This window comes from Mauremys reevesii, linkage group 4 (assembly GCF_016161935.1).
Source record: "Mauremys reevesii isolate NIE-2019 linkage group 4, ASM1616193v1, whole genome shotgun sequence".
NCBI lineage: Eukaryota > Metazoa > Chordata > Testudines > Geoemydidae > Mauremys > Mauremys reevesii.
In genome coordinates this window covers 109,312,931-109,340,534 of record NC_052626.1, presented here as the reverse complement: position 1 = coordinate 109,340,534, position 27,604 = coordinate 109,312,931, and the positions used below count along the sequence as shown (strand labels likewise).

The following is a 27,604-nucleotide window of genomic DNA, read 5'->3' as shown; positions in this document are numbered from 1 at the left end:
CCCGCACACGGCGCTCTGCAGGCAGCCCAGAGCCCTTTGAGTCCCGGCCGCGGCCGGGAGTCAAAGGCTCTGGGGCTGCCCACAGCGGCGGGGAGCCCAGAGCCCTTTAAATCTCAGCCACGGCCAGAAATCAAAGGGCTCTGGCGGCTGGGAATCAAAGGCTCTGGGCTGCCCGCAGCGGTGGGGAGCCCTGAGCCCTTTAAATCTCAGCCACAGCCGGGATTCAAAGGGCTCTGGGCTGCCCGCACCCACAGGGAGCCCAGAGCCCTTTGAATCTCAGCCGTGGCCGGCAGAGCCGGCTTTAAGAAGTGTGGAGCCCAATTCAAATATTTGCAGCAGGGCCCCAGCAGGGATGACTAAAAAAAGAAAAAAACCATGTAAAAAAAAGCCTTTTATTTCTTAGCAACTGGTTCCCTATTAAAAAGTTCTGATTTAAGGGATGTACCACAGTATGTATTTTTTGTACCAATAGGGTTACCATATGTCTGTATTTTCCTCCCGGATGGTGATTTAAGAACCAAAAAGCCTGACATGTCCGGGAAAATATGGATGTACATTAACCCCACCTAAAGTTCTTTTTTAAAAAGATGGGCCTGAACTAGAAATGAGCTCCGTTTCACATGTGTGGGTCCCCACCACTTCCTAGGGGTTTGCCAGGGTGACCAGATGTCCTGATTTTATAGGGACAGTCCCGATTTTTGGGTCTTTTTCTTATATAGGCACCTATTACCCCCCACCCCCTGTCCTGATTTTTCACACTTGCTGTCTGGTCACTCTAGGGTGTGCACGTGTGTGGGTCCCAGCTGCTCTCTGCCCCCCTCATTGAAGCAGTTGTGCAGAGTTACTGCCCTGGGAACTGCAGGGCACCAGTGGACATGGGGCTGGCTGGAGGCAGGGCAGGGGCTGACTGGAGGCAGGGTCTGGCTGCAGGCAGGGCAAGGGGTGCAGGGCTGGCTGGAGACAGGGGTGTGTGGGGTGGGCTGTCTGGCTTCAGGCAGGGCCTCAGGGTGTGTGGCAGGGGTTAGCAGGGCTGGAGACAGAGGAGTGTGGGACTGGCTGGCTTCAGGCAGGGGGGTGCGGCAGGGGTTGGCTGGAGACAGGGCAGGGGGTGCGGGGCTGGTGCGGGCAGGGCAGGGGGTGTGGCAGGGGCTGGCTGGAGACAGGCTGGCTGCGGGCACGGGGGTGTGGGGCTGGCTGGAGACAGGGGCTGGCTGCAGGCAGAGCAGGGAGTGCGGGGCTGGCTGGAGACGGGCTGGCGGCGGGCAGGGGGTGCGGGGCTGGCTGCAGACAGGAGCTGGCTGCAGACAGGGCAGGGGGTGTGGGGCTGGCTGCAGACAGGAGCTGGTGCAGGCAGGGCAAGGGGTGCAGGGCTGGTGCGGGCAGGGGGTGCAGCAGGGGCTGGCTGCGGGCAGGGAGTGAAGGTACAGGGGGTACAGCCCACCCTGTACGATGAGTGCCCCCTCTTCCTTCCTCCCCCACCAGGGTAACAGCAGCAGCCTGGAGCTCGGGGACTATTTAAAGGGCCTGGGGCTCCCCTGCTTCTACCGCCCCGGCCCTTTAAATAGCCGTGGGAGCCCTGGGGAAGCAGTGTGGCTTTGGTGGCTATTTAAAGGGCCGGGGCGGTAGAAGCAACGGGAGCCCCGGACCTTAAAAATAGCCCCCAGAGCCCTGCAGCCCTACCCCAGGGCTCCAGCAGTGGGGCTCTGGTGACAATTTAAAGGGCCTGGGGCTCCGGTCCCTGCTGGGATCCCCAGGCCCTTTAAATTGCCCCCGGGGAAGCCGGGCCACCCTGGTACAGTGCACTGGCTCTTGCCAGTACACCGTACTGGGGCTTGGGTGCGGGGCCCTCTTAGGGGCAGGGCCCGATTCAGGGGAATTGGTTGAATTGGCCTAAAGCCGACCCTGGCGGCCGGGATTCAAAGGGCTCTGGGCTGCCCGCAGAGATTCGCTGTGGGCAGCCCAGAGCCCTTTGAATCCCAGCCGCGGCTGAGATTTAAATGGCTCAGGGCTCCCTGCGGCTGCGGGCAGCCCAGAGCCCTTTGAATCCCGGCCATGGCTCCAGCGGCCGGGCTGGGATTTAAAGGGCTCGGGCTCCCCTCGGCGGCAGGAGCTCTGGGCCCTTTAAATCCCTGCCCCAGCCCTGGAAAGCTCCGGATTCCCCCAGCCACCAGAGCCCTGGGCCCTTTAATTTGCCCCTGAGGGCTCCCAGCCACCTCTTCAGCTGGGAGCCCCTGGTTGATTTAAAATCAAGTATCACCTCCCCACCCTCAACCTTCCTTTTTGACCCACAGCTGTTTTGGTGGGGTGGCGCTGGGGAAGGAGGGTTTGTTTCTGCAGGGCTGGGCGGTGCTGGAACAGGGGGTTTCCGCGGGGCCGGGGGGGTTTCGGCCCTCAGCTGTTTTGTTTGGAGTAATGTAGCCCTCACCGCTTTACGAGTTGTGCAGGCCTGTTCTAAATAAAAGAATACACCTCAGTTAAGCTGGCTGTACCCAGCAGCACATGATTTTCAATACAATGCTCTGTCCCCAGAATAGTTCTGTTAGACTATGAGAGCAGTGCATTTTTCCAGACTTACGAGAACTACTGTATTTAGGCGAGATTCCTGTTGTATTCAATGATTTTTCCCAGCATAAAATACAAAAATACACAGCGAGAGGTTTATAGTATAATAAACATCAAACTCACCGGGTGACATTGTCTGTCACATTTTCAGTCACAACTTTTCCTGGATATCTATAGCCAAGATCATAGGGAAATACCACCAGCTGCTGGGTTGACAAAAAACTTGTTTCTGTAACCACGTGTTAGAATTTCATGTCCTATTGGAAAGTTCTGTAACAGCAGAAAAGAAGCTTAGTATGTGGAGCTTAGAACAGAAGGTGCTACAGTAATACAAAATAATAAATATTATTATTATTCCCTTCCATTTCTTACAGCACTTGTGCACAGGGTAGACTGAGCTGCATTGGAGCTGTGAACCAAATCCCAGGTAAAAGCCCTTCTTTAGCTTATCTTTGCTCTCTAGCCTGTCCTTGGTTTTGAGTACTTTTTCTCTTGGCACAACAGAACAAAACTGAAACACTCAGGAAAGACAACAAAGTGGAAACTGTTGCTTAATTTCATCTACTATTTTTAAAATAAAACATCAGTCTATACAGGGTGACTAGTTAAAAAAAAAAGCACCCAAAAATTAACATGAAGGTAATGAAATAATAATTACATGTAATTTCTAAAAGATTATATAAATTAAAAACTGCTGCTTCCTAGGGAATTCATAGCATCCTGTCATATAAGCCCCTGCATTCTTTTTTTAATTGTACTGGATATGAAGAGCCTAGTCTCCTTATAGCAAATTGAACACGTGTTATTGTTGTGCAAACTCTGGTGCCTTTTCTCATCTCTCTCATATCATTCTCTCCCCTAGTTTGCGCTCCTCCCATGGTCTACTTTGACTGCAGAAATGTCACTGCAGGCACCACTGGAGCCGAATGCCAGAAGAGCTGCCAGACGCTGGACATGCAGTGTGTAAGTATGAAGCAGCTGGTCAGGCTAGCCTTTGTAGAAAACTAAGGTTTGTTTGTACTCCTGTACACTAGAACTATTCATTGTTCATAAATATAGTCCTGAAGCTGTAATGCTGATAGTCTATTGTTTGTGCAACGAAACCTTGGAAGCATGTTATGAAGCGTTAACAATACAATCACTAAAGGTCAAGTTTGTGAGCAAATAAAAGTCAACTTTACTTGAATCTCTCACATAGGTACTGACTGGAGATGCATCAGACTTTGTAGATCTAATTCAGCAAGAACTAGTTCTCAACAAAACATCCAGAAGTTTGTCATGTGCACAATCTGTTCAGTAGAAAATTACTGGATGTAATCTTTATTGAAATTGTTAATATTTTTGTGCCGTGATGCATTTTTTAATAATCTCTTACACATCCAATGATATTACCAAAGCTAAGAACATGATAACAGCCTGATTGTCTGTGTCATTTTATGAGACAGCATCACATGAGATAAATGGCAATCCAACTTAATGCATCAGAAAAAATGTATTAAACTCTTCTTCTTTTAACTTACCATCCGCTCAGACACAGATCAGCAGGTCCACAGGTTCATCAGCAAGTCAGGCTGGTACCCAATTCAATATCTTTCCCACTTTCACAATCCATAGACCACCTATGGAGACTGGGACACATGAAATGTTGATGTTTAGCAGGTTTTATCTTCTACTAAATCTTTCTTTAGCAACCAACCACATGTTTGAGCAAAATCCATATTTTCCTTCAAGCCATCTGTGATTTAAACTGCATGTCAATCAACAGTCCAGAGATAGGTTCTAAGAACCTAATCTTACTCTCTTTCTACTTGAGTAAGTAAGTTACATTTTCTGCTTGGCTTTACAGTACAGCACACAGTGTATGTCTGGCTGCATGTGCCCGTCTGAGCTAGTGTCAGATGGTAAAGGCAGCTGTATTGCTGAAGAGGAATGTCCATGTATTCACAACGAGGCTACCTACAAACCAGGGGAAGAGATCAAAGTTGACTGCAACACCTGGTATGTATTCATTGAACTGTGTGGTTCATGGAGCCACCACACTGCCCTTTCCAAAGATCCATATATAAGCAGCACAATGGCGAAAAGAAATGTTCATTGGATTGGATTGGGTTGGCAGATGGACTTTTCACTATATTAACCATAATAAGCCAGTTTTCTGTCAATCAAGGTAGATGGTAAAAGCAAAGAGTAGGAGCCAGGAAATCTTTGGGTTTAATGTTTTCATAGAAACAGATTCATAGAAAAATGGGGAAGGAAGGAACCTTGACAGATGATCTAGTCCATCCCCCTGTACTATGGCAGGACAAGTATACCTGGACCATCCATGACAGGTGTTTGTCTAACTTGTTTTTAAAAACCGCCAAAGATAGGGATTTCACAACCTCGCTTGATAATCTACTCCAGAGCTTAACTATACTTGTAGGTAGAAGGTTTTTCCTAATATCTAACCTAAATTTCCCTTGCTACAGAATAAGCCCATTACTTCTTGTCCTATCTTCGATGGACGTGAAGAACAATTGATCAAGTCCTTAATATATTTGAAGACTGTTAGCAAGTTCCCTTTCCATCTTCTTTTCTCAAGACAAAACATGCCCAGTTGTTGTTTTTTTAAACATTTCCTCATAGGTCAGCTTTTCTAAACCTTGTCTCATGTTTGCTGCTCTCCTCTGTACTCTCTCTAGATAGTCCACATCTTTCTTAAAGTGCGGCATTCAGAACTGAACACAGTACTCCAGCTGAGGCTTAACCAATGCTAAGTAGAATGGGAAAATTACGTCAGTCCTGTTAATATAGCCCAGAATTATATTAGCCTTTTTTGCAACTGCATCACATTGTTGACTCATATTCAATTTGTGATCCAGTATAATGCCCAGATCCCTTTCACCAACACTACTGCCTAGCCACTTATTCCTCCTTTTGTAGTTGTGCATTTGATTTTTTCCTTCCTTAATATAGTACTTTGCACTAGTCTTTATTGAATTTTATCAACACTTCTCCAATTTGTCGGAGTCATTTTGAATTCTAATCCTGTCCTCTGAAGTGCTCGCAATTCCTTCCAGCATGGTGTTATGGGCAAATTTTATAAGTATACCCTCTATTCTATTGTCCAAGTCATTAATGAATATATTGAACAGTACCGGACCCAGGACAAACCCCTGCAGGACCCCATTAGATACATCCCCCGAGTTTAACACCAAACCATTTATAATTACTCTATGAGTACAGTCCTTCAACCAGTTTTGCAGACACCTTACAGTAATTTCATCTAGACCACATTTCCCTAGTTTTCTCATGAGAATATCATATGGGACTTTATCAAAAGCCTTTCAAAAATCAAGATATATTACATTTACAGCTTCTCCTCTATCCACCAGGCCAGTAATCCCATCAAAGAAGGAAATTAGGTTGGTGTGGCATGGTTTGTTCTTGACAAAATCCATGTTGGCTATTACTTGTAGCCCTATTATTCTCAAGGTGTTTACAAATTGATTAATAATTTGTTCCAATATATTTCCAGGTATTGAAATCAGGCTGACTGATCTCAATAATTCCCCAGGTCCTCTTTGTTACACTTTTTCCTTCTTCAGTCATCTGGGACCTCACCCATCCTCCATAATTCTCAAAGATATTCATTAATTGTTCCAAGATTGCCTCAATTATTCCTGAAGTTCCCTAGGATGAATTTCATCAAGCCCTGCCAACTTGAATATAGCTAACTTATCTACATATTCTTTAACCTGCTCTTTCCCTATTTTAGTTTGCATTCCTTTCTCCTTGTTGTTAATATTAATAATGTTAACTATCTGGTCACAATTTACCTTTTTAGTGAAGACTGAAGCAAAATAGGAATTAAACACCTCAGCCTTCTTGATAATGTTCATTATTAACTCTTCTTCCCTGCTAAGTAGAGGACCTCCTTCGTCTTTCTCTTGCTCATAGTGTATTTATAGAACCTCTTCTCATTGTCTTTTATGTCTCTTGCTAGAAGTAACTCATTTTGTGCCTCAGCCTTTCTGATTTTGTTTCTACATGCTTCTGTTATTCTTTTGCTCTCATCCTTAGCAATTTGTCCATGTTTTCACTTTTGTAGGATTTTTTTTTATTTTCAGTTCATTAAAGAGCTTGTTATAGAGCCATATTGGCCTTTTACTATTCTCCTATCTTTCCTTTGCATCGGGATAGTTTGCTGTTGCTCCTTTAATATTGTCTCCTTGAGAAACTGACAACTCTCTTGGACTCCTTTTCCCCCTAGATTTCCTTCCAACAGGACCTTGCCTACCAGGTCTCTGAGTTTGTTAAAATCTGCTATTGTTCTTATTCTGCTGTTCTCACTCCTTCCATTCTTTAGAATAATGAAATCTACCATGTCATTTTCACCCAAATTGCCTTCACCCATCAGATTCACAACCAGTTCCTTCCATGTTGGTCAGAATCAAATCTAAAATGGCTGTTCCCCTGGTTACTTCCTTCACCCTTTCCTTCACCTTTTGTTTCACCCTTGAAACAAAAAGCTGTTACCAATACATTCCAAGAACCTACTGGACATTTTGTGTTTTGCCATATTACTTTTTCAACGTCTGTCTGGGTGGTTAAAGTCCCCCATTACTACCAGGCCTTGTGTTTTCATACACTATCATCTATATTCCTATTAACCCCTTCATGCTGATGATACAGAGCTTTTGCATTAATTGTTTGCTTGGAGAAATTCTAACTTTAACACTAGAGTGAACACAACATTTACCAGGATTGATACATACTGAATTAAATAAATATGTTGTGGGAATTATCTGTGCATGAAGTGAGTAATTTTATGATTAAAATGTTTTCTTCTCCTTCTTAGCGTGTGTAAGAACAGGATGTGGAAATGCACCAGTGAACAATGCCTTGGTACGTGCGCTGTTTATGGAGATGGGCATTACATCACATTTGATGACAAATGGTTTAACTTCAATGGAGATTGTGAATACACATTAGTCCAGGTACTGAGCTTTTGTCTTAGCATTACTATTTGTGGAGTCACCTGTATCCTCCATATTGCAATTATCCATCTGCTAACTTCATTTCTCTCTTCAGGACCACTGTGGGAAAAACAGCACAGTCAATGGAACCTTTCGAGTTGTCACTGAAAACATCCCCTGTGGCTCCACTGGGACTACCTGCTCTAAGTCTATTAAAGTCTTCCTAGCGGTGAGTAGCTTTTTGGGTACATTTTTTGAAAAGAACCATTTTATTATGTATCCATTTGAGACTCAGGAGGAGCCAGAAGCTTCTGAAGTGAAGACTTTCCAAGATTTGTAAAATGCAATTTAAGCCAGAAACAAACAAAATATTTGGTAGCACTTCCAATCTTTATTTATTTGTTTGTTTGTTTGTTTGGTGGCAAAGCTACCCTATGTAGTACTTGTGCCAAATTTAATTTTCCAAGGGAGTTATGTAAAATAAATCATTTTATGGCATGCTCTATAGTACCTCTATAATTATAGGCATTCCCTCCTTTGATTGACTTAAACATTTTACAATGTATGTTCTTAAAACAGTTGTACAGTCATATGATTTGAACTATATAACTAGATTTATTTCATTTGCCTCAAAAATAAATAATTACTCATCTTTGCTGGATAAATAGTATTGTTCTCTTTAAAATGGAAAATATACATAGTTAAGATCATTCCCATACATTTGTTGTTGGGAGGTGTCTCCTATACCAACAAACCATACTAATTACTGAAAAGCTGATTCTTAGTCATTCCTTTGATTTTTTTTCTCCCCATTTTAGGGCTATGAGTTGATACTCAGTGAGGAACACCTTGAAGTGGTAGAAAGAGAAAATGGAAGGCAAATGCCGTACGAAGTCCGCTATATGGGCATGTACTTAGTTATTGAGACCAACAATGGACTGATCCTCATGTGGGATAAGAAAACCAGCATCTTCATCAAACTCAGCCCTGATTTCAAGGTAAGACTTAAGAAGGCAGGAGTTTGCTGCCAACTACCATTGACACAAATGATGAATTATCATCCCTCTTGAGTGAGAAAGCAATATTGATTGAAATGAAACAGAGTACAGCTGAAAGTCTTGTGTAAAATGATAGGAAGTATGTTTAACCATGTCTCAAATACAGATGTTAAAGGCAGTGTGTGGTACTATACAAGAGTTTATCAATATAGCTATTGATGTGTGAGAAGGGCATTATATACCATAGGAAATGGGAATTTTGTCATCCTATTTGCATACTACACTGACTTTTCCATTAGGGAAATGTATCAGGGAGTGGTTCAGCCAGCTTCAGAAATTTATGTAGAGGTATATTCTAATACCATGAGTTTGTTAGCTAAATAGTACACCGGAATCAAATAAATTTTTCCCACAAATATGGAATGTATGTACTTTAGATTCATACATACAGCCTAGCATTAATGTCAGCCTTGCTAAATTTTACCTGCTCACTTGCCTAGGGTGACATTTTTTGGATGGACAAGCAAAGTATTCATTTTTATCACTTATCAGAGGGGTAGCCGTGTTAGTCTGGATCTGTAAAAGCAGCAAAGAATCCTGTGGCACCTTATAGACTATTCACCCACGAAAGCTCATGCTGCAAAACGTCTGTTAGTCTATAAGGTGCCACAGGATTCTTTGCTATTTTTATCACTGTCATTAATTTTGGTAAAGAGCAAGTAAAGATTTTGTGCCTGGAGTGGGCTGCTCATTTTCATGACAGTTTTGTAAGGCTGTTTTATCTATGTATGTCTATTGTGTATCTGTACAACACAAGACAAACAAAAAAATATGCAATTAGCTAACTGTAGATTCATCATCATAACTCACCAGTGATGGGGCACAACAACAAAGTATTGTTCAATTTTTTAAATAAATTACTAGGCATATACCCCTCAGACAAGTCATCAGGTCCTTTTACTGAGATAAAAAGCAGATTTTTTGTAACATATGTTATCTTAGAAAAACAGAGAGTCAGGATATTACCAAACAGTGAGAGATAACATGCAAAATAGGGAATTCCAGGGGTGCTTTTAGTCTGTGATGTTGCTGCAAACTTTCTATCATCCTTTGTGTATGTGTGTGTGTGTACAGGGTCAGGTCTGTGGCCTGTGTGGGAACTACGATGGCAATGGCATTAATGACTTTACCACCAGAAGTCAGTCTGTGGTAGGAGATGTGCTGGAGTTTGGAAACAGCTGGAAAGTGTCTCTTACTTGTCCTGTTGCCAACTCTGCAAAGGACCCGTGCTCTACCAACCCTTATAGGAAGTCCTGGTCACAGAAGCAGTGCAGCATCATCAACAGTGAAGTCTTTGCTGCATGTCACTCTCAGGTATAGCAAATCCTCAGAGCAAAATTCTCCTAAATAAAGACTATATTTTTATATTCCTCAGATGCCTGTGCACCTGACATTGAGTTGTCACTCCTTACATACCATTGAATACAAGTAGTCTGCTAGTATACATATCCTAGACATGGGTGTGAACAAGAGCAACTGGATCCAGCCCCACACCTCAACCTTTGGGTGTTTGGATCCAGCTCTGACTTTTACAACTAAGGGTACGTCTTCACTACCGGATGTATCGGCAGGTAGCAATCGATTTCTCGGGGATCGATATATCGCGTCTCATCTAGACGCGATATATATCGATCCCCGAACGTGCTCCTGTCGACTCCAGAACTCCACCAATGTGAACGGCGGTAGCGGAGTCGACAGGGGGAGCCACGGAACTTCAATCCCGTGCCGTGAGGATGGTAGGTAACTCGATCTAAGATACTTCGACTTCAGCTACGCTATTCACATAGCTGAAGTTGCGTATCTTAGATCGATTCCCCCTCCCCCAGTGTAGACCAGCCCTAAGGCTCATCTCTAATATATACACTACACTGTTGAAGAAACCCATCCCTTAGAAGATGGGAGTCAGAGCTAATTACTAACTAAATTGCTGACTATCCAGAAGTTTCATTTGGGTCCATTTTCTCCCTATTCCAAAAGAACTACCCCCATTGAAGGTTGTTCTCATACTTTCTGACACTGGTGCACAATTCATCAGCTAACATTATGTTTCACCTTGAATTGTCATAGGTAAATTTCAGGCTGGATTATTCTACACAAAAGGAATAGGCACTGCACCTATAGAACAATATAGTATTATTTATTTTACAGGAAGCATTCTTGTTTTTCTTGTGTAAAAGAAGGATAATCTCAAATTAATCTGAGTTTTATTTTTAGTGTGGGTTAATTAATATTTTCCTCATATGCCATTTACAGAATACAAGTGTAACACCAACAAACCCCGGTCGTCGGCGGGTGGCATCGAACCGGGGATCTCTGGAGCATGAGCTTCTACCTCATGAGCTAAAAGCCAACTGGCTGTTAGCAAAGACTGTAGAGCAAACTCATTAATCTCTCTTTCTAAGTGGTCTTGGTGCCACTAGATGGGACAAAACACCACACCCAGAAGGTGTGTGGGTTACACAAGCTCTATCCCCAAGTTAATTAACAACATGCTGGAGTAGCCAGGGAAAAGAATCAGTATAGATATCAGCAGCCATTGCTAAAGCATATGTAAAACAATGTAGCCTACCTGTGTTATTTGTATCTTAATTCTTTCCATAGATACAAATCCTAATTTTCAAACATAGTTGCGTGTTTAAAACCTGCATTTTGGGTCTCAAATCTGCAATGGTTTGCAAATCTGCTTATGTGAATGATCAAATGTATGATTTAGACATACTGTTTCAGCATCCACATGGGAATATTGGGCCTAGTTTGTCTAGCAATGCAAATACAAGAAAATGAAAGCTACAGATTTTCCCTTTTTGTGGCATGTTAATATTCTAGAAGTGTTACTCTGGCAAAGCAAGATGACTCCAGAGAAAGTAAAACTTACATTTACTGCTTTCTTTGTCTAACAGATTGACCCAACTAAATATTACGAAGCATGCGTGACTGATGCTTGTGCTTGTGACAGTGGGGGAGACTGTGAATGTTTCTGTACAGCAGTAGCTGCATATGCTCAAGCATGTAGTGAATTTGGTGTCTGTGTAGCCTGGAGAACTCCATCAATCTGTCGTGAGTATTAGCCCATAGCTCAATGGAGACTGAAAGAATAGTGTATCAGTTTCAAGGCAATTGTTTTGAGAATGTTATTAAATATATGACAACAATTTGTTCTCAACCCTGTGTTTCATATCAAACTGGGTTGACAATTATGTAGGTTCAGCTCGTGATTCATGACTTTCAAGACTACCCAAATGGTATGGTAGTGGTATAATGGAGAGCTATGAAAAAACTGCGGCATTTTGTTCTGAACATATGTTTTCCTGTTTCCCCTCAGCTATGTTCTGTGATTATTACAACCCAGAAGGGGGATGCGAGTGGCACTACAAGCCTTGTGGAGCCCCCTGCATGAAGACCTGTAGGAATCCAAGTGGAAGATGCCTTCATAAGTTACCAGGTTTAGAAGGTGAAAAGAACTATGACACAGTATGTTGCTTACTGTAGAGTGCACAACTGGTTACCATTTTTTTCCAGCTCAGCCATTGTTCCATCAAATTCTCCCTTCAGATACACCCCATACAATCTTTTTTTCTTCAGTGGGTTGCATTGGTATAAGTGAGGGCAGAGTTTGAAAACATTTGTAGGACTCAGGCCTGGTGGGGTCTCCTAATGGTAATAGTCTGTGCTACATGAGAGAACTGCATTAGTATCTTGGTTCATAGGCTAGCATCACATTCACATCTTAGGGGCTAGGGGAGCCTTGTTTGCTAAATAACAACACTGTGCCAACCAACAAAGGAGCCATTAACAAGAATCCAGAAGCAGTAGTTTCCTTTTATTTGGAAGGACTCATATTATAAGGAAGGCAAGCCAAAGAAAGTAAGCAAGGGGAAGGAGTACAAATTTGGAAAGCCCTTGTGCCTGAGAAATATAGCCCAAAGTAGAAAAATAAAAAGGAATTACCTTCTGCGCAAAGTTCCAGCTTAAAATCTTCCAGCTTATACTCTTTATTTTTGGTCTCAGGCTGCTATCCAAACTGTCCAGCAAACAAGCCATATTTCAATGAGGATGAGATGACATGTGTTGATAACTGTGGCTGTTATGATGCTGAAGGAAACTACCACAAACCAGGAGTGAGCTTCTACTCACGGGACAACTGTCAGTCATGGTAAGATTTAATGTACAGTCTGACCATGTTAAGGAGAAAGGACCAAAGCAGTGTTTGAAAGTTATGCGCTGCTATCCCACGGTAAGGTGAGGCTGTTGCCTGTGCAAAAGTGACCCCTTATTGTCACATACCAATTTTCGTATTACTAGTGAGCAATATTTGATTCTGTTGAAGCTATTTTTGATTCTGTTGAATTTGTTCTCAGTATCACAGTAAATTCTTCATCTTAGTACCCAGAAAAAAATATGACGTGCTTTATAACCTGGTTTGTTCCATTCTGTGCTCCTATCTCATGGTGATATTCCTATAAGGTCACTTGTCACCATGATAGAAGAGTGCAGAATAGAACAAAGCCAGTTATGTAATGTATAATATAGATTTGTTGCTGGGGTTTATTCTACATCCACATATAATTTAAAGTTCATAACTAATATGATCCAATATTCAGACTTTTTCCTTTTCTAGCCTACGGGCCAAAACTCATTGGAAGAATGATGACTGTGACAAGTAGCCTCCCTAAAGATTTGTTTCTGTAGTTTCCCACGGTCTTTGACCTCACTCTCGCGCAGGAGCTGAGGTCTGATATCAGGGAGATGGTTGGGAAAAGAATGGCAGTCCGAGGAACTGACATGAACTAGCTATAAGGGGGATGGCATAAGAAGAGATTGGTCTAACAGTAAGGGGATGGGGAAAGGAATGGACCCTCTTCTTACCCGTCCCTCTGATCCATGCTGCTCCAATGTCAGAATTGGCTTTAGGGAAGAAGAAAAAAGCAGCCTCTAAGCTTGACATGCTGCAGGTACTGTGGAGAGGGAGCAGCACCTCCTCTTAACTATTGGAAGAGGTATTTTAATCAGAGCTGACTATGAGAATATTAGCTGGAAACTAAACAAGTACTTCTCTGAACTTCAGTCAAACCCTAATTCAGAATAACTCCTCTCTGGCTGATGATTAGTCTCTATGAATTCACTGAAAATACCGTAACAGTAAAGCGAGGTCATCACCCTTCATGAATCTTCACATTTTTTCTCTATTTTTTTCAGTACATGCACAGTGGAAGGCTTAGCGTGCAAATTTGATGCTGAAGGTAAGTTGGCAAAGAAGATTTATGAATGAAAACAAATTCTTGAGCTTTTGTTTCATTTGACAGGTAACTACCAATGTCATTCCACCTCTTCTGTTTTACAGCATGTTATTGCTATTATGAAGAACACAAATATAAATATAAGGATGTCATTTATAACACCACAGATGGGATTGGAGGGTGTTTGAGTGCAACTTGTGACATCAACGGAACCATAACCAGAAAATTCTTTGAATGCAGTGGAATTACAACTACCATCCCATTCACATTTAGTACAGTTCTACCTACGAGTGCTGCAGGTATTTCTATGCATTTCTCAAAACATCTGAAAAAATCTTTGCATACCTGGGGGTAAGAGCCACTTACTCCTCTAATTGCACATGTTTGCACTGTAAGTTGATAACTTCTACCATAACAGTCAGAAGCTCAGCTGTCAACTCCCCTCTCCACCCGCCCCACACCTTGAGGATTCTCTGCCCAGCTGGTGCAGAGAGATACAGCAGCAGCTTCTACGAATTCTCTCCCTCGGTCCCCACTGTTACCCTGGGTAACACCAACACCAGGTGCTCCCAGAGGAAAGAAAGTGTAGCCCTGGAGATCTCTGGCTGCCATAAGCATGAAGTAGAGCAGCTTTAAGGGCCACTCCCAGAGAGCTCTAGATTGGGCAGGCATCTTTACTACCTCTCCCTATATATATGGTGGGCAACGAATAACAATTTTAAATAAACTAAGCACATTAGTGGAATCTCAAAGCTAAAAAATCCAGTATGAGGGAACTTTCAAGGTATTTCAGAATGTCCTTTGACACTCCTGATTGCTAAAGATATTTTTAACCAGCTAGTGCTTTCTTCCAAAAAGCTCATTTGCTCCTGCTTGATCCTGCAGTTAATGCATCATGCTGAACATGCAAAAATGACAAATACATCCATAGCATCGCACAGTAATATCATGAACATAACATGATGAATTCAATGTTGCATCAAGCAGGAGCAACCATTCTGTGAACAAGATGGTGTTTATTCAACACAAATGTCTCAGCAATACCAAGATGCTACAGAAACCTACATTAAAATAAAGAGAAAAGTTTTAAATATGACTGTCCTGATTGCCATTGACTTGTTCATTGCGTAGTCACTGTGAAGGGCGTGTATCATTTTGATTGTCTAGAAATCAATTGTAAGTGATTACAAAAGAGATAATATAGTGGAAAATCAGGCCCTCGCTTCTTTACACTGTACACAGTAGAAAAGTGCCTCTTAAAAATTCATTGACTCCTTTATATATTGAGACTGGATACACAAGATATAACTTGGAATATTTTTAACTGCAAAAGCAGAAAGAAACAGATTATAAATCAGGTTAAGTTTTGATACGACATGCATTCACACAGGTGATTAAAACTGTTTTTCCAAAACACTTTGCTGGAGGACATAAGACAATAAAAGTCCCCCATGTGGCATAAAATGAAATTCTGTGAAAGATTAACACCCTAATCTTTCCAAATGCACTAGTAATAATTGGACATTAGACAGTAATTATTAACAAGAATATTGAATCTGAGGACAAGAAAATACTTTTTTTTCTTTCTACTACAGGAACAACAACTACACCACCAGTTACAACAGTGTGTGTTCACAACGTATGCCAATGGTCACAATGGTATGATGTCAGCTCTCCAATAACAGACAACAACAATGGAGATTTTGAAACATTTGAAAATATAAAAGATAAAGGATATAGAGTTTGCGAAACTCCAAACGATGTGGAATGCAGGGCAGAACCCAACAGTTCCATACAAATGAAAGACCTGAAACAAAAGATAACATGTAGCAAAGACTTAGGACTCATATGTAATAATGAGGATCAGAGTCCAGAAATCTGCTACAACTATCAGATCAGAATATTATGTTGTACTTATGTACCATGTGAATCTTCAACATCAACCCCATCAGTCAAAACTAGTGGACACCCAACAGTAACAGCTACCTCACTTGAGTCAATACCAGTTTCAAATCCAACTGTGTCAATAAGTACAGAAGGTCCAACTCCATTCCCACTTCCCACGACTTCATCTGTCACCACCACGCTTGTGCCCCCAGTTTCCACAACAGTATCAGTCACTTCCACTGCATCTCCTACAACTCCAGGAACAGCAACAGGTTCAGCTGGTACAGCACCACTGCAAACAGGCACAATCCCACCTCTGACAGGCACGCGTCCACAACCTTCACCAGGCTCCACCATTCCTCCTTTGGGACAAACAACCACAGAAGGCACCACACTACTCTCTACGCAGCCAACACCACAAGGAAGAACCACCACGCTTGTACCCCCAGTTTCCATTACACTATCAGTCATCTCCACTAGATCTCCTCCAACTCCAGGCACAGCAACAGTCACAGCTGGTACAGCACCATTGCAAACAGGCACAATCCCACATGTGACAGGCACACGTCCACAACTTTCACCAGGTTCCACTCTTCCATCTTCGGAACAACCAACCACTGAAGGCACCACACTACTCTCTACGCAGCCAACATCACAAGGAAGCACCACCACACTTTTACCCCCAGTTTCCACTACAGTATCAGTCACCTCCACTGCATCTCCTCCAACTCCAGGAACAGGAAAAGGTTCAGCTGGTACAGCACCACTGCAAACAGGGACAATCCCACCTCTGACAAGCACGCGGCCGCAACCTTCATCAGGTTTCACTCTTCCTTTTTCAGAACAACCAACCACTGAAAGAACCACACTACTCTCTACGCAGCCAATATCAAAGGGAAGCACCACCACGCTTTTACCCCCAGTTTCCACTACAGTATCAGTCACCTCCACTGCATATCCTCCAACTCCAGGCACAGCAACAGGCTCAGGGGGTACAGCACCACTGCAAACAGGCACAATCCCACCTCAGACAGGCACGCGACCACAACCTTCACCAGGTTCCACCCTTCCTCCTTTGGGACAAACAACCACAGAAGGCACCACACTACTCTCTACACAGCCAACATCTCAGGGAAGCACCACCACGCTTTTAACCCCAGTTTCCACTACAGTATCAGTCACCTCCACTGCATTTCCTCCAACTCCAGGCACAGCAACAAGCTCAGCTGGTACAGCACCACTGCAAACAGGCTCAATCCCACCTGTGACAGGCACACGTCCACAACCTTCACCAGGTTCAACCCTTCCGCCTTTGAGACAAACAACCACTGAAGGCACCACTCTACTCTCTACGCAGCCAATATCACAAGAAACCACCACCACGCTTTTACCCCCAGTTTCCACAACCGTGTCAGTCACCTCCACTGCTTTGCCTCCAACTCCAGGCAAAGGAACAGGCTCAGCAGGTACAGTACCACTGCAAACAGGCACAATCCCACCTGTGCCAGGCACGCGTCCACAACCGTCACCAGGTTCCACTCTTCCTTCTTCAGAACAACCAACCACTGAAGGCACCACACTACTCTCTACGCAGCCAATATCAGAGGGAATCACCACCATGCTCTTACCCCCAGTTTCCACTACTGTGTCAGTCACCTCCACTGCTTCGCCTCCAACTCCAGGCACAGCAACAGGCTCAGCTGGTACAGCACCACTGCAAACAGGCACAATCCCACCGCTGACAGGCACGCGTCCACAACCTTCACCAGGTTCCAACCTTCCTCCCTTGGGACAAACAACCACTGAAGGCACCACACTACTCTATATGCAGCCAACATCTCAGGGAAGCACCACCATGCTTTTACCCCCAATTTCCACTACCGTGTCAGTCACCTCCACTGCTTCGCCTCCAACTCCAGGCACAGCAACAGGCTCAGCTGGTACAGCACCACTGCAAACAAGCAAAATCCCACCTCTGACAGGCACGCGACCACAACCTTCACCAGGTTCCACCCTTCCTCCTTTGGGACAAACAACCACTGAAGGCACCACACTACCCTCTACACAGCCAATATCAGAGAGAAGCACCACCACGCTTGTACCCCCAGTTTCCACTACTGTGTCAGTCACCTCCACTGCATCTCCTCCAACTCCAGGCACAGCAACAGGCTCAGCTGGTACAGCACCACTGCAAACAGGCACAATCCCACCGCTAACAGGCACGCATCCACAACCTTCACCAGGTTCCACCCTTCCTCCCTTGGGACAAACAACCACTGAAGGCAGCACACTACTCTCTACGCAGCCAACATCTCAGGGAAGCACCACCACACTTTTACCGCCAATTTCCACTACCGTGTCAGTCACCTCCACTGCTTTGCCTCCAACTTCAGGCAAAGCAACAGGCTCAGCTGGTACAGCACCACTGCAAACAGGCACAATCCCACCTCTGACAGGCACGCAACCACAACCTTCACCAGGTTCCACCCTTCCTCCTTTGGGACAAACAACCACTGAAGGCACCACACTACTCTCTACGCAGCCAATATCAGAGGGAATCACCACCATGCTCTTACCCCCAGTTTCCACTACTGTGTCAGTCACCTCCACTTCTTCGCCTCCAACTCAAGGCACAAGTACAGGCTCAGCTGGTACAGCACCTCTGCAAACAGGCACAATCCCACCTGTGCCAGGCATGCGTCCACAACCTTCACCAGGTTCCACTCTTCCTCCTTTGGGACAAAAAACCACTGAAGGCACCACACTACCCTCTACACAGCCAATATCAGAGAGAAGCACCACCACACTTGTACCCCCAGTTTCCACTACCGTGTCAGTCACCTCCACTGCATCTCCTCCAACTCCAGGCACAGCAACAAGCTCAGCTGGTACAGCACCACTGCAAACAGGCACAATCCCACCGCTGACAGGCACGCATCCACAACCTTCACCAGGTTCCACCCTTCCTCCCTTGGGACAAACAACCACTGAAGGCACCACACTACTCTCTACGCAGCCAACATCTCAGGGAAGCACCACCACGCTTTTACCCCCAATTTCCACTACCGTGTCAGTCACCTCCACTGCTTCGCCTCCAACTCCAGGCACAGCAACAGGCTCAGCTGGTACAGCACCACTGCAAACAGGCACAATCCCAACTCTGACAGGCACGCAACCACAACCTTCACCAGGTTCCACCCTTCCTCCTTTGGGACAAACAACCACTGAAGGCACCACACTACTCTCTACGCAGCTAACATCACAAGGAAGCACCACCACGCTTTTACCCCCAGTTTCCACTACTGTGTCAGTCACCTCCACTGCTTCGCCTCCAACTCAAGGCACAAGTACAGGCTCAGCTGGTACAGCACCTCTGCAAACAGGCACAATCCCACCTGTGCCAGGCATGCGTCCACAACCTTCACCAGGTTCCACCCTTCCTCCTTTGGGACAAACAACCACTGAAGGCACCACACTACCCTCTACACAGCCAATATCAGAGAGAAGCACCACCACGCTTTTACCCCCAGTTTCCACTACCGTGTCAGTCACCTCCACTGCATCTCCTCCAACTCCAGGCACAGCAACAGGCTCAGCTGGTACAGCACCACTGCAAACAGGCACAATCCCACCTCTGACAGGCACGCAACCACAACCTTCACCAGGTTCCACCCTTCCTCCTTTGGGACAAACAACCACTGAAGGCACCACACTACTCTCTACGCAGCTAACATCACAAGGAAGCACCACCACGCTTTTACCCCAGTTTCCACTACTGTGTCAGTCACCTCCACTTCTTCGCCTCCAACTCAAGGCACAAGTACAGGCTCAGCTGGTACAGCACCTCTGCAAACAGGCACAATCCCACCTGTGCCAGGCATGCGTCCACAACCTTCACCAGGTTCCACCCTTCCTCCTTTGGGACAAACAACCACTGAAGGCACCACACTACCCTCTACACAGCCAATATCAGAGAGAAGCACCACCACGCTTTTACCCCCAGTTTCCCCTACCGTGTCAGTCACCTCCACTGCATCTCCTCCAACTCCAGGCACAGCAACAGGCTCAGCTGGTACAGCACCACTACAAACAGGCACAATCCCACCTGTGACAGGCACGCAACCACAACCTTCACCAGGTTCCACCCTTCCTCCTTTGGGACAAACAACCACTGAAGGCACCACACTACTCTCTACGCAGCTAACATCACAAGGAAGCACCACCACGCTTTTACCCCCAGTTTCCACTACTGTGTCAGTCACCTCCACTGCTTCGCCTCCAACTCAAGGCACAAGTACAGGCTCAGCTGGTACAGCACCTCTGCAAACAGGCACAATCCCACCTGTGCCAGGCATGCGTCCACAACCTTCACCAGGTTCCACCCTTCCTCCCTTGGGACAAACAACCACTGAAGGCACCACACTACTCTCTACGCAGCCAACATCTCAGGGAAGCACCACCACGCTTTTACCCCCAATTTCCACTACCGTGTCAGTCACCTCCACTGCTTCGCCTCCAACTCCAGGAACAGCAACAGGCTCAGCTGGTACAGCACCACTGCAAACAGGCACAATCCCACCTCTGACAGGCACGCGACCACAACCTTCACCAGTTTCCACCCTTCCTCCTTTGGGACAAACAACCACTGAAGGCACCACACTACCCTCTACACAGCCAATATCAGAGAGAAGCACCACCACGCTTTTACCCCGAGTTTCCCCTACCGTGTCAGTCACCTCCACTGCATCTCCTCCAACTCCAGGCACAGCAACAGGCTCAGCTGGTACAGCACCACTACAAACAGGCACAATCCCACCTGTGACAGGCACGCAACCACAACCTTCACCAGGTTCCACCCTTCCTCCTTTGGGACAAACAACCACTGAAGGCACCACACTACTCTCTACGCAGCTAACATCACAAGGAAGCACCACCACGCTTTTACCCCCAGTTTCCACTACTGTGTCAGTCACCTCCACTGCTTCGCCTCCAACTCAAGGCACAAGTACAGGCTCAGCTGGTACAGCACCTCTGCAAACAGGCACAATCCCACCTGTGCCAGGCATGCGTCCACAACCTTCACCAGGTTCCACCCTTCCTCCTTTGGGACAAACAACCACTGAAGGCACCACACTACCCTCTACACAGCCAATATCAGAGAGAAGCACCACCACGCTTTTACCCCCAGTTTCCCCTACCGTGTCAGTCACCTCCACTGCATCTCCTCCAACTCCAGGCACAGCAACAGGCTCAGCTGGTACAGCACCACTACAAACAGGCACAATCCCACCTGTGACAGGCACGCAACCACAACCTTCACCAGGTTCCACCCTTCCTCCTTTGGGACAAACAACCACTGAAGGCACCACACTACTCTCTACGCAGCTAACATCACAAGGAAGCACCACCACGCTTTTACCCCCAGTTTCCACTACTGTGTCAGTCACCTCCACTGCTTCGCCTCCAACTCAAGGCACAAGTACAGGCTCAGCTGGTACAGCACCTCTGCAAACAGGCACAATCCCACCTGTGCCAGGCATGCGTCCACAACCTTCACCAGGTTCCACCCTTCCTCCCTTGGGACAAACAACCACTGAAGGCACCACACTACTCTCTACGCAGCCAACATCTCAGGGAAGCACCACCACGCTTTTACCCCCAATTTCCACTACCGTGTCAGTCACCTCCACTGCTTCGCCTCCAACTCCAGGAACAGCAACAGGCTCAGCTGGTACAGCACCACTGCAAACAGGCACAATCCCACCTCTGACAGGCACGCGACCACAACCTTCACCAGGTTCCACCCTTCCTCCTTTGGGACAAACAACCACTGAAGGCACCACACTACCCTCTACACAGCCAATATCAGAGAGAAGCACCACCACGCTTTTACCCCCAGTTTCCCCTACCGTGTCAGTCACCTCCACTGCATCTCCTCCAACTCCAGGCACAGCAACAGGCTCAGCTGGTACAGCACCACTACAAACAGGCACAATCCCACCTGTGACAGGCACGCAACCACAACCTTCACCAGGTTCCACCCTTCCTCCTTTGGGACAAACAACCACTGAAGGCACCACACTACTCTCTACGCAGCTAACATCACAAGGAAGCACCACCACGCTTTTACCCCCAGTTTCCACTACTGTGTCAGTCACCTCCACTGCTTCGCCTCCAACTCAAGGCACAAGTACAGGCTCAGCTGGTACAGCACCTCTGCAAACAGGCACAATCCCACCTGTGCCAGGCATGCGTCCACAAACTTCACCAGGTTCCACCCTTCCTCCTTTGGGACAAACAACCACTGAAGGCACCACACTACCCTCTACACAGCCAATATCAGAGAGAAGCACCACCACGCTTTTACCCCCAGTTTCCCCTACCGTGTCAGTCACCTCCACTGCATCTCCTCCAACTCCAGGCACAGCAACAGGCTCAGCTGGTACAGCACCACTGCAAACAGGCACAATCCCACCTGTGACAGGCATGCAACCACAACCTTCACCAGGTTCCACCCTTCCTCCTTTGGGACAAACAACCACTGAAGGCACCACACTACCTTCTACACAGCCAATATCAGAGAGAAGCACCACCACGCTTGTACCCCCAGTTTCCACTACCGTGTCAGTCACCTCCACTGCATCTCCTCCAACTCCAGGCACAGCAACAGGCTCAGCTGGTACAGCACCACTGCAAACAGGCACAATCCCACCTCTGACAGGCACGCGTCCACAACCTTCACCAGGTTCCACCTTTCCTCCCTTCGGACAAACAACCACTGAAGGCACCACACTACTCTCTACACAGCCAACATCTCAGGGAAGCACCACCACGCTTTTACCCCCAATTTCCACTACCGTGTCAGTCACCTCCACTGCTTCGCCTCCAACTCCAGGCACAGCAACAGGCTCAGCTGGTACAGCACCACTGCAAACAGGCACAATCCCACCTCTGACAGGCACGCGACCACAACCTTCACCAGGTTCCACCCTTCCTCCTTTGGGACAAACAACCACTGAAGGCACCACACTACTCTCTACGCAGCTAACATCACAAGGAAGCACCACCACGCTTTTACCCCCAGTTTCCACTACTGTGTCAGTCACCTCCACTGCTTCGCCTCCAACTCAAGGCACAAGTACAGGCTCAGCTGGTACAGCACCTCTGCAAACAGGCACAATCCCACCTGTGCCAGGCATGCGTCCACAACCTTCACCAGGTTCCACCCTTCCTCCTTTGGGACAAAAAACCACTGAAGGCACCACACTACCCTCTACACAGCCAATATCAGAGAGAAGCACCACCACGCTTGTACCCCCAGTTTCCACTACCGTGTCAGTCACCTCCACTGCATCTCCTCCAACTCCAGGCACAGCAACAGGCTCAGCTGGTACAGCACCACTGCAAACAGGCACAATCCCACCTGTGACAGGCACACATGGAGAAAGGATAACAGGTTCAGCCTCCACGGGTAAGAGTTCTACCATCACTGGAAGTACTATGCTTTTATCCACAAGCCCAGTACAGTCAACATCAGAGGGAAGCACCACCACAATTTTATCTCCAGTTTCCAGTACTGTTGCGGTCTCCCCAACTTTAAGCATTAGAACCCCTGCAACATCTACTATTTCAAGGCTAACTTCTTCAGTATCTGCAACAACAGAAGGCCCCAGTATAGCCTACACAGCACATGAAAAAAGTACATCTTTCACTTCAAGCAGAGTAACACCGTGTTTATGCCATGTCTCTGGTGATTTCTTTTCTCCCGGTGAGTTTATTTTTTCATGCTTTTAAAAACTGAGATACAATATTGGCATTCACCTTTTTTAAATTATATTTTACTATACAGTGTAACTTAAAAGTGAGAATGTTTTCTTTATATAAAAATATGATGAATTCATATAAGTTAAAACATTTTAATATTGTTTATTTTTTTGCTGAACATTTTGCTCAGCCATTTTATTTCATTTGTATTATTAACTTTGTTTCATAGGTGACGTTATATACAACAGAACAGATAGCACTGGTTGTAGTTTTTATGCACTTTGCAGTAAAAGATGTGAAATTGAACGACTCCAGGGGTCATGTCCTACAACAGCTCCTGTATCATTAAGCCCGTCATCTACAATACCAAGCTTATCAACCCCAACAGCTATATCTTCTTCAGTGTCAGCAACTCCAGAAACTATTCCAATATCAGGTTGCCCTGATGCTGACCCGCCAAGAAAGGTAATCCAATTATCTATTTTCTTTTTCTACATCACCACCATTCCCAAAATTGACCCAAATTCTGCCATCAGATAGACCCACATCAAACTTTCATTAATTTTACTGGGAGTTCCTCATGTATATGTCCGGGCAGGATTTGGCTACTTGAAAATAATCTGACAAGATGTAATTTTTTGTGAACTTGTGCTGTCAACTTTTCCTGTTTGCAAATCATCCACAGACCAACTTTCAGTTTTTACAAATTTGTTCAATATTCAGAATTTCTCAATATTTTATGCAAATAAATTTCATCCTAAAGATTGTTCACAAAGTGTTCCTTATACGTGTTCCTTGCGTATTTGATATTCAAGCTGTATGATTGATCACTGAAGTCATTTAGCATAGTTGTCATTCCGGAACTTTTATACTGTTTTTTTTTTAACTTTTATCCTGTTCACCCAAAGTGTGTTTGGTTTTTTGGGTGAAGCAACATTCTATTACAGAAGTCAACAATATGTCCATGAATAACTTTTTTTCAATATTCATTCTGCTCTAAACCCAGACATGTAAGGGCAGTCACTCATAGTCACCTTCTTCTTCAGATACGTGACCTACTTTCTTTGAATTCCATTCTTGCTAGTCACCCATAGACAATCTTACTTGAAACAACCTGAATCCCAAAGATTGATTATTATATTATTGTAAGATAGACATCTAAATTGTGCCTCAACCCAAACCATGTGTACAAGAATTTCCTTGTCTCTTCTAGATGAATGAATCCTGGATGTTAAACAATTGTACTATGGCCACTTGTGAGGGAGACAACAGAATTGTTCTATTGCTTCCTCCAGCTGTAGAGATGATTACTTGTGCAAGTGGACTCCCACCAATAAAAGTCTATGATGAGGATGGCTGCAACTACCACTATGAGTGTGACTGTAAGGGAACCAAGAAACAAGCAAAGCACTAATGATGCACAATATACTTTAATATTGCAGAAAAAGAGGTTTTCAGAATGTCTTGATTCATCTAGTGTTGTACTATAGCGGGCTTTACCCGCCAAATTATAGTTTACAAATTTATAATATTGTTATGATGAGTCAATGCTTTAGGCACTCTATTTTTCTCAGAAGATAGAATCAGGCTAAAATATTTGAATTACAAGAGTATATAATTAAATTATAGATTTTTCTATCTAGCTTGGTATTTATTATACATCCATTGTAGTAGCATCTGATGCTAAGTAAGAATTTAATAAGCCAGATCATCTGCTAAAATAAAGCTAGATATATAGACAGAAAAACAGGTATGAATACTTAACGCCAACTAAATTCTGCTTCTAGAATCTTTATTTTTACAGATGTCATACAAGGGAGAAAGATTATAGTTTAAATATGGTATATCACCATCAATTTCAGTACCAGCAACCAATCTTTCTTCGACTGGCAGATTAAGGAAATTTGCTATTTTTAGCTTTTGATTATAAATACATACTTTTCTTTTCTTCCTGATAGGTGTTTGCAGTGGCTGGAGCAGTTCTGACTACTTGACTTTTGATGGAACTCACTACACATTCCATGGCAACTGCACATACGCGCTGATGAAACAGATTGTGCCTAAATACAATTTCAGCATCCTTGTTGAAAATGACTTCTGTGATGTGCCTGATGGACTCTCCTGCCCTAGATCTATCATCGTGAATTACAACTCCATGGAAATAGTGCTGGTCAGTCAGATACACCAAGGAGAGAAAAATAAGGTAAACCTTAATGGATTTTCACATTTTATAAATTGCTTCAATAAAAATATTTTAATAATAAGAGAAGGCATTTTTAATAACACCGTATAAAAACAGCTAAAGATTATAAACACAACATTAGATATGTGGTAATTATATTTAATTTCATAAGAATTCAATAGTGTGTGTGTGTTTGTGTGTGTGAGAGAGAGAAAGATTATTTTGTAATCTCTTTCTCTTATGCCTCTTTTTTCACGAGGAACATAATGGGGATCTTCAGATCTACAGAGAGGAACTCTGCTCTTTCTTTACTCTTAACACTGCCATCATGTGTTCAAAGACTTGTCTCCTTGCCTAAGACATAAGCTAAGCCTGTGCTTTAACTGGTTTTATTTTGCTGGGTTTTAGATTCTTGTCAACAAAGAGCCAATCAGTGGAGGCTTCAGCAGAGATGGCATTTCAGTTGCCAATGATGGAACATACATGGTTGTTGAAATCCCGGACATCAAGTCCTATATCTCCTTCAATGGACTCACCTTCACAGTAAAAATGCCATTCAGCATGTTTGGACACAACACTGAAGGCCAGTGTGGTAAGTAGAGTGGTTTAATCCCCTCTTTTCCATAAGGCAATTCTCAGAAGACTTTTTTCTTTATTTATGCTATGGTAAGGTGCACTTTAGCTGATCATTTAATTTCTAGGTGCTACGGCAAATTAAATAAAATAACCACAGTGGAATTATTGAGTTTATCACTTTTTCACTATTTCCAGTCTCAACATCGCCTCAAAATGCAATTTACATTAACAAGAATATTTCTACTTTCAGTCTTTCATAAAGTGTTAGGACCAAGTAAGATTAGTGGTATTGTAGTAACCTGAAAATCAGGTAACCAGCCCCTGAGTGTGTTTGTTACATTTAGAGTGGACATTCCCTCTTGTATTTACCTTGCCATGCTGAGTTGCTCTATTGCCAGTGCCAGTGCTTTCAGACTTGGTTCCTTCTGTTTTCTTCTAGGCACATGTTCAAATGACAAAGTGGACGAATGCCGCATGCCAAGTGGCAAAGTAATTTCCTCTTGTTCAGAAATGGCTGCCGCCTGGCAGGTTCAGGATGAAAATAAGCCCAATTGTGAAGGGCCCCCGGTACCACCTGCCACGCCAACAACTCCACCTGTGCCCTGCAATTCTACTTCTCCTCTTTGTGAGCTGATTTTGAGCGAGTAAGTTAAATTCAGGCTTTGGGTACATTTGAATCTTGTGTATTGAAAAGCAAAAAAAATGTTTTGTAAGCCTTAATAATGGTCTTTGAAGTGGCCTTTAGTAACAAAAATATACACTGCATTATTTATTGTAATAATAGCAAAGTAGTCTTGGTTTGTTTTTTAAGAATACAGAATAGCTGTGTAGTTTGTTGTGGCTGTTACCAAAGCTGCTTCTCTGGGCATCACTTTAGTCTTTAACTTTAGAGTAACTTTAGAGTTATACTATCTAGAAACCCAGTCTGCCCTTGAAGAATTCTCATTAAATATAAACTGTGTCCCACCAAGGGCTATTATTATATTGTCAATAAAACACTCACCTGGGACTAATATCGTATTTTAGCCCTAAAAGACCATCTAGGTAGTTCATTACCCTTTAATTATTTCACTCGGACAAGTCTAGATTTTTATAGTGATTGTGCAGCGCAGCTCAAACTTCTCTTCCGTTGTATTTAAAGTCTCTTTGCAGAGTGTCACAAGATTCTGATGCCCAGCATATTCTATGAGAGTTGCGTCGCCAAATCATGCCACATTACCAATGAATCTATACCATGCTTCAGCTTGGAAATGTATGCCTCCCTCTGCTCTGCTAAAGGTGCCTGTGTTGACTGGAGAAGCAAGACCCAAGGACAATGCCGTAAGCAGCATTAAGAGATACTTTGCCTTGGATCTATGACGTGCTTATTACAAACTTATT

The 27,604-nt window shown here is 44.5% G+C and overlaps 1 protein-coding gene across 1 annotated transcript in view; it reads left to right on the top strand.

Annotated features, from left to right (window-relative positions):
- LOC120403966 (mucin-2-like) overlaps positions 1 to 27,604 on the top strand; it is a 55,451-nt gene that overhangs the window by 13,732 nt on the left and 14,115 nt on the right. The window contains exons 18-37 of the mRNA XM_039535988.1: positions 2,937 to 2,989; positions 3,425 to 3,525; positions 4,409 to 4,560; positions 7,403 to 7,541; positions 7,636 to 7,749; positions 8,339 to 8,518; positions 9,653 to 9,892; positions 11,479 to 11,635; positions 11,901 to 12,029; positions 12,587 to 12,731; positions 13,775 to 13,818; positions 13,920 to 14,114; positions 15,411 to 19,301; positions 19,469 to 23,470; positions 23,696 to 23,931; positions 24,680 to 24,848; positions 25,425 to 25,669; positions 26,057 to 26,240; positions 26,664 to 26,868; positions 27,366 to 27,544. Of these exons, the coding sequence (XP_039391922.1) occupies positions 2,937 to 2,989; positions 3,425 to 3,525; positions 4,409 to 4,560; positions 7,403 to 7,541; positions 7,636 to 7,749; positions 8,339 to 8,518; positions 9,653 to 9,892; positions 11,479 to 11,635; positions 11,901 to 12,029; positions 12,587 to 12,731; positions 13,775 to 13,818; positions 13,920 to 14,114; positions 15,411 to 19,301; positions 19,469 to 23,470; positions 23,696 to 23,931; positions 24,680 to 24,848; positions 25,425 to 25,669; positions 26,057 to 26,240; positions 26,664 to 26,868; positions 27,366 to 27,544 (10,760 nt within the window). The remainder of the gene's footprint in view (positions 1 to 2,936; positions 2,990 to 3,424; positions 3,526 to 4,408; positions 4,561 to 7,402; positions 7,542 to 7,635; positions 7,750 to 8,338; positions 8,519 to 9,652; positions 9,893 to 11,478; positions 11,636 to 11,900; positions 12,030 to 12,586; positions 12,732 to 13,774; positions 13,819 to 13,919; positions 14,115 to 15,410; positions 19,302 to 19,468; positions 23,471 to 23,695; positions 23,932 to 24,679; positions 24,849 to 25,424; positions 25,670 to 26,056; positions 26,241 to 26,663; positions 26,869 to 27,365; positions 27,545 to 27,604) is intronic.